This window comes from Garra rufa, chromosome 9 (genome assembly GCF_049309525.1).
Source record: "Garra rufa chromosome 9, GarRuf1.0, whole genome shotgun sequence".
Classification (NCBI taxonomy): domain Eukaryota; kingdom Metazoa; phylum Chordata; class Actinopteri; order Cypriniformes; family Cyprinidae; genus Garra; species Garra rufa.
In genome coordinates, this window is record NC_133369.1 from 45,142,829 (window position 1) to 45,150,736 (window position 7,908).

The following is a 7,908-nucleotide window of genomic DNA, read 5'->3' on the forward strand; positions in this document are numbered from 1 at the left end:
AAATGTTTTTAGAAAATAAACGATTGTTTCGCTAGATAAGACCTTTTTTTACCTTGGCTGGGATCATTTAGAGCCATTTGAAGCAGCATTTAAACTTCATGTTGGAAGTTCAAACTCGAGGGCACCATAGAAGTCCACTATATGGAGAGAAATCCTGAAATGTTTTCCTTAAAAAACACAATTTCCTTACGAAATCTGCGTTTTTTTTTTTGTTATTTATTACAGTGATCAAAGTTGAATTTTTAGCATTATTACACGATCCTGTTTGCTGCTCAAGAAACATTTATTATTGTTATTAGGATTCATATTTAAAACCGTTGAGTGAAGTTTTTCAGGATTCATTGAATAGAAAGATGCAAAGATCAGCATTTTATCTGAAATAAAATGCTTTTGCAACATTATACCATTTAAAATCTTGGAGTCAGAAGTAATTGGAATAATTATTGTTATTTATTTATTTTTTTTAAGAAAAGAAATGATAGAAATTAATTGAGCAATGATGCTTTAAATTGATCAAAAGTGATGATAATTATAATTTATAATGTTACAAAAGATTTCCATTTCAGATAAATGCTGTTCTTCTGAACTTTCTATTCTTCAAAGAAACCTGAAAAAATTCTACTCAGCTGTTTTCAACATAATAATAACAATAAATGTTTTTGAGCAGCAAATGATCATGTGACTGGAGAAATTAGGCTAAAAATTCAGCTTTGAAATCACAGGAATAAAATACATTTTAAAATATATATTGAAATAGAAAACAGTTACTTTAAATCAGTGTTTCTCAACCCTGGTCCTGGGCACCTCCCAACACTGCTCATTTTGTATGTCTTCCTTATCTAACACACCCATTTCCGGTCCTGGAGATGTTTCCCAGGACCAGGGTTGAGAAACACTGCTTTAAATAGTAAAAATATTTCACAACATTACTGTCTTTGCTGTACTTTGGATCAAATTAATGCAGGCTTTGTGGGCAGAAGAGACTTACTTAAAAACATTAAAACTGCTAAAGTGGTTCTTACTGTTCAAAAACGTTTGACTGGTAGTATATATTTATTTATTTACTACTGATGCTACATTAAACATCTTTTAAGCTTTCAGAAGAGGCTATAGTGGATTTATAATAGTTCTTCTCATGCTTAATAAAATTCGCAAGCATAGCATATCCACATAAAACACACAAAAAGTTACTTATAGGCTAGTAGTTATTTATTTTTAAATATTTTCTAACATCTTAAATAATTATTTATTTTTTACGTTTATTTCACTTTTCCAAAATGTAAACACAACCCTGTTCATAATTAACTTTTATGTTAACGTTTCAGATGTTTCATTCATTAATTTGCAACTTTAGCCATCAATTTCCTAATTAATTTGAAACTGAGTTGGTAGCAAGACTGTGACCACATACAGTATTTAGGATTGGAATAAATAGATATTACATGTAAAATTACTTAATTTAAAGATTCTTTCATTTCTATAAAGAACAATAAGACTAAGAAGACATTTCTGTTATTGAAAAAGATTTATATGACTGATGTTTGTTGTAAGGCTAAAGGCTAGAGTCTATTAGATTATGCATAGGGCCTATGTTGCTTAACCCTCTGGGCCTCCTCATTTAGGGGTCACACTTGGCTCCCTCGCGGTCAAAAGTGACTGAAGCCTTAAAAAGTAACTTTTTTTTTCAATTAAATACATGTTTGTTCAATAATATTTTGTGATTATTATTTAGAATTTTGAGCATTTTTTATGAATCTATGCAATATTTATACAGTTTTAATGAACAATTTTTCCCACTAGAATTATTATTATATTTTTTTATTTAATTATGTATTTATTACTTTTCAATAAATACAACATTTCACATTAAAATAGAGTAAAAGCATTTAAAATCCATTTTTTAATGTGAAAATTGTACCATCTAGTGGCATAAAAAAATAAAAACTTGTGTGATGTCCTGTAACCTCCTGTACAGTATCTCCCTATATACATATATACAGGGGCTTTGGGATTCCTATTGGTTTTTTTGTTGTTGTTTTTTTTTTTACTTTTTCTTCATTTTAATAGGCTTTGCATTTAGAAATATATTCAGACATTCTAAAAGATTACTTTTGGCAAGGTTTAGATATTTTTTGATTGGATAAATATCAGGTTTTGCATTTTTCTGCTTATTTCTCTCTCTCTCTCTCTCTCTGTGTGTGTGTGTGTGTGTGTGTGTGTGTGTGTGTGTGTGTGTGTGTGTGTGTGTGTGTGTGTGTATCAAGTCAAGTCAAGTCACCTTTATTTATATAGCGCTTTAAACAATACAGATTGTGTCAAAGCAACTGCACAGTATTTAAACAGAACAATAGTGTGTAAGTAACACATTAACTAGCGTGTGCGCGTGTGTGTCAGTTCTGTACTTTTGATATTTTAGAGTGTCAGTCCTTGCTTGCAGAACACTTCTTTTCAGCACAGTGGCTGATTTGTAGCTTGTACTACCAAAAGATTCTCTGAATTATCGCACTTTTTCGTATTTCCCATTCATTTCCTACGTCGGTCATTTTTGACCGCGAAGGAGCCAAGTGTGACTATTTTTTTATTTATTTATTTTTGACCCTTTAACATATCCGAATCATGTCACTGATTTTTTTGTGTACTCACATAGCTAATGCAACTAAAGTCACCAAGTGTCATCTCATTCTAATGAAGCTACGATTTTTAAAAATTCAAAACATAAAATTTTTCGGTCAAAAATGACCGAAGAGGCCAAAAGCTTAGGGTCAAAACGTTCATACAACTTTTCACAGTATATTGATTTGCATTATATATATAACAGTTAGTTGCAATTAGGTAATGTTACAGGAAAACATTTTAGAAACCAAACCTAAAATAAATGTAATGAATGAAAATAATGCAGTCTAACCAAAATAAAATGTTTTAAAAACGTTGTGAATAGCACATCAACCTGTACACTAATCTACACGCCAGAACCCTTATGAAAATTAACCATGGTTTTACCACAAATAAAACAAAAAAAACTATGTTTACTACTATAGTTACACAAACATTAACCAGGGTTTCGCTACACTAACCATACATTAACCATGGTATTTGTGGTAAAACTGTGGTTATACAAATGGTAGTCAATACGCCAAAAAATAAAAATAAAAAACACTTTTACGTCACTTTTACTACAATAAAACTGTGGTTAATTTTCGTAAGGGAATAAGACGTTTAAAAAACGTTATGACAATGCAAAAATTCAACCTGAATAAATCTTATATGGCACGTTCTGTTTGTATATTAGATAGATAGATAGATAGATAGATAGATAGATAGATAGATAGATAGATAGATAGATAGATAGATAGATAGATAGATAGATAGATAGATAGATAGATAGATAGATAGATAGATAGATAGATAGATAGATACCTTGTTTCTTTAATATGTTTAGACACTATTTACAAAACTGTCATCTTTTGGCGGTGGCAGCAGTTGCGGCGGACGTTGACGTGACCGCTGCTGTTGACGAGCCGAAGAAGACGCTCTCCAAAGACTCACTTCCGGTTTTGAGAAACGCTACCGGACAACAAAATGGAAGGAAAAAACAATGTTGACGACCTGGACGCTCGCCTGCAAGTTCTCGAAAAACGCGTTTATGGCGAAAGAGGAGGAAAAACCAATAAGCCAGTGAAGGTGATTGATCTCAGACACGCGTAAAACCTAACGTTAACCGTTCTGTGTGTGTGTGTGTGTGTGTGTGTGTGTGTGTGTGTGTGTGTGTGTGTGTGTCAGCTGCAGCGCGTCAGTGTTTATTGTTGATTTGACAGATGATGTTTAGACCATAATATCAGTCATTCTTGTTGATGATAATACTGCTTTAGTATGTACATTAGCTGTTTCAGAAACTCATTTGTTGTATTTGGTGGCTGTATTGATGCAGTAGTGAGAGCTGTTTATACTGCGGGCGTGGCAGCAGGACTCATGACACATAAACAGAGGATTCATGATGATTCCTCTCTGATCTAACACTGACTAGTGCACATTAAAGCGAGACACTGCAGGTGAATAGGGTAAAAACATATACTAATAGTTATCACCTCACTTACCCAGTTAATTGAGTACATTGATAATTGCAAACATTTTTTGTTTTGCAAGTTTTCTAAAATGTTAGGTTTAAATATGCAAATGAAGCATTAATTAATGAAATATGCGCTAATTTGCATACTTTTCTAGTACAAAAATCTAAACACTGGATGAAGTCAGTTTTAAAATTTTTAATAATTTTTTGTCACATTAGAGTCACGTTTTTACAAAAAAACGTAGAACAGACAGAAAACAGTGTGTATGTGTATATATATATATATATATATATATATATATATATATATATATATACATACATATATATGTTTACATATAAATATATATCACATGTAAAATTACTTAATTTAAAGATTCTTTCATTTCTATAAAGAACAATAAAACTAAGAAGACATTTCTTTTATTGAAAAAGATTTATATGACTGATGTTTGTTGTAAGGCTAAAGGCTAGAGTCTATTAGATTATGCATAGGGCCTATGTTGCTTAAAAAAAGCTTTATTTGGTCAACCATCTGAATATTTGGGGAGCACAGGATCCCCAAAACAAAACGTTCATACAACTTTTCACAGTATATTGATTTGCAGTATATATAACAGTTAGTTGCAATTAGGTAATGTTACAGGAAAACATTTTAGAAACCAAACCTAAAATAAATGTAATGAATGAAAATAATGCAGTCTAACCAAAATAAAATGTTTTAGAAACGTTGTGAATAGCACATCAACCTGTACACTAATCTACACGCCAGAACCCTTATGAAAATTAACCATGGTTTTACCACAAAAAAAAAAAAAAACTATGTTTACTATAGTTACACAAACATTAACCAGGGTTTCGATACATTAACCATAAATTAACCATGGTATTTGTGGTAAAACTGTGGTTATACAAATGGCAGTCAATACGTCAAAAAAAAAATAAATAAATAAAAAAAAAAACACTTTTACGTCACTTTTACTACAATAAAACTGTGGTTAATTTTCGTAAGGGAATAAGACGTTTTAAAAATATGCGTATGTATGTGTGTGTGTATATATATATATATAAAAATTACTACAGTTTTTGGGGGAATAAAATGTTGTATAAAATCAAGCAAATTATATATGAACAAATCCCTCTGTAAAAACCTGCAAAATATAGCCAAGAATAAAAATGTACAGTTTGGTGTGTGTAAGCGCTGCTGAAGTGGAGATTTATGGCTCAGGGTAGGAGAAAAAACTCATTTCGAGAAAACAGCCTTTAAAAATATGTATTGTAATTGAAATCTATTGATCTAAATAGACAGAAAAATGCATGTCCATTTGTAACTAATTTCTAATCAGTCTGTCTTTCCTTCAGTGTGCTGAATCACTCACCAGGATCGGTGCTGCTCTGGCAAACACAGCAAACAAGAGAGAGCGTGTCAAGATCCTTCACAAGAAAAGTGAGAGCCTCCCAGTTAATCAGTAACATTTGAGATCAAAATATTTCAAAAGTTCATGTTTTAATATGTTGCATCGTCATTTTTTCAATCTATCTTTTCTCTCAGTTGAAGATTTGCTGAAGTATTTGGACCCCCAGTTCACAGATTTCATTGCTGTGCCAGATGCAATGAAACTGGAGTTTATTCTAGCAGGTTAGTACTATGATTTTCACATGCGATCACTTATTCCTAGCTGGTTTTGCTTCAGGTCCCTGATTTTGCATTAGATGTTAATTGAAATTGTAAAAATCCTTGCTCTTATTTCAATGTACCACATAGACCCAACAATATGTATAATCGTTAACATGACACAGGATGAAAAAGAAAATGTGCTTTTTTTTCTAAATGTTTTGAAGTTTAATCATGTCATGCTTTCAATCAGCAATAATTCATTTCACCAAACACGTTATATTCAGCTCAAACAATGTTTATCTTCATTGCAGTTGAACCTTTATTTATTGTAATCTGAACTGTATGTTCTTTTACCTCGTATCGCTTTGTTCACGATTTGTAAGAATAAGAGCAAATGCTAGCTAATTTGACCAGCTTCTGTTACTTTGACAAAATACAATTGCGACTTTTTTTTCTTGTAATAGCAAGTTAAAAACTTGTAATTGTGAGTTTATGTCTTATAATTCAGTTTTTTTTCTGCAACAGACAGTTGTGACTTCAAAATTGTGACACATAAACAAAATTGCAAGAACAAATGCCAGAATAATGAGATTGATTCGCTGGTTTAGGACCACTGAAATCACATTTTGAATGGACTGATCTAAGCTTCTCAATCTTTATCTACAGAGGAAGAGTTTTTGCGTTCTCAGGCCACATTATTGGAGCAGGTGCACAATCTGCAGCCTCTTCTGGACAGCAACCACATTAAAGGTGAAACACTGACCGACTATTACTCAGTATTTGTTCGATATGTGATCCTGGACCACAAAACCAGTCAAAAGGTTCAATCTTTTTGAAATATTATAGATATTTTGGACATCATCTCTGAAAGCTGAATAAATAAGCTTCCATTGATGTATGATAGGACAATATTTGGCTATATGAAAATCTGGAATCTGAAGTTGCAAAAAAAAAAAAAAATTTAATTATTGAGAAAACTGATGTTAAAGTTGTCCAAATGAAGTTCCTAGCAATGCATATTACTAATCAAAAATTAAGTTTTGATATATTTATGGTAGGAAGTTTACTAAATATCTTCATGCAACATGATTTTTACTTAGTATCCTAATTATTTTTGGCATAAAAGAAAAATCGATAATGTGACCCATACGATGTTTTCTTGGCTATTGCTACAAATATACCCGTGCTACTTAAGACTGGTTTTGTGCTCCAGGGTCACATATGTAAACAACTCTTCTCTTTAAATATGGCTAAGGTTATCTAGATGAATTAGTAACAACACTTTTTATTTATTTATATTTTTTCCCCTTACATCATGGCATCACAGCGGTTCCAGAGCTGACCACAAAAGTGCAGCGGTTGTCACAAATTCACATTCAACAGCAGGTAACAAAAAATATGGAGGTTTTTATTTTCTAAAAAAAAATTATACATGTATATTAGTGTGCTTCACCTAAAGCATGCTGCTTTGTCATTCAATGTAAACATGTATCGTCTCTGATTGATTTCCACAGGACCAGAATGAAGAATTGTCTGCTGAAGTGAAGAAGCTGTTTGAAGAATACAACAAAATGGTATCCTTACTTTCAGTCTTTCTGTGTTTTATTATTGTACCGCTTGCCACGTGTTGATAACTCCCTGCAGCAAGAAACGGCACACATTAAGCTCCTTCTATAACTTCTGAATGCTTTCACATGAATGCCTTATTATCCTTAACTTCTTCCACAGATGTTTCTTTTATCAAAACAGTTTTCACAGTGGGATGAAACTCTTCGGAAGCTGGAAGGACCCAAGCAAGGCCAGCAGATAGACTAGGATGCTATGCTTAGAATAACGGTTCATTGTAAAATGTTGCATTTTGTTCACACTTCATCAGAGATATGATTACTAGAACGGCACTGTCATTCCCAAACATACATTGCTGTAAGTAATTGTTGTTTAAGGCCTTTGAACTACCCTTATCTAAATCTTGAGTCACTATGTACAAATACGGTCATCTTATTGTATTATAAATAATTATATGCTCATTACATTTGTGTTTACAGAAACATTTCTCTGCTTGGAAAATGTATTCCAACCATTCTCCACTAAGTAAACTCATTTTGCTCTTTATTTATTCCAGCAGTTGCAAGGAATGATGTGTCTATGAGGCTTTTTTTACTGCCTTTAGAAAAGTTTCACTACCTAAAATAACCATACATAAAAAAAAAGTGTTGATGTAGTA

At 32.1% G+C, this 7,908-nt stretch overlaps 1 protein-coding gene across 1 annotated transcript; it reads left to right on the plus strand.

The window, feature by feature from the left end:
• The first annotated feature begins 3,522 nt into the window (after positions 1-3,522).
• dctn3 (dynactin 3 (p22)) lies at positions 3,523-7,908 on the plus strand. The gene is made up of 7 exons (XM_073847675.1): positions 3,523-3,681; positions 5,429-5,513; positions 5,619-5,705; positions 6,351-6,434; positions 7,012-7,070; positions 7,199-7,258; positions 7,413-7,908. The coding sequence occupies exons 1-7, from the start codon at positions 3,580-3,582 to the stop codon at positions 7,497-7,499; spliced, it is 564 nt and encodes a 187-aa protein (XP_073703776.1). The 5' UTR covers positions 3,523-3,579; the 3' UTR covers positions 7,500-7,908.

Excerpts from the sequence above, each read along its gene's own strand:
- dctn3 (XM_073847675.1), top strand. The coding sequence starts at position 3,580 with ATGGAAGGAAAAAACAATGTTGACGACCTGGACGCTCGCCTGCAAGTT. Across the intron at positions 6,435-7,011 it reads GGACAGCAACCACATTAAAG|CGGTTCCAGAGCTGACCACA; the intron begins GTGAAACACTGA and ends ATGGCATCACAG. Across the intron at positions 7,259-7,412 it reads TTGAAGAATACAACAAAATG|ATGTTTCTTTTATCAAAACA; the intron begins GTATCCTTACTT and ends CTTCTTCCACAG.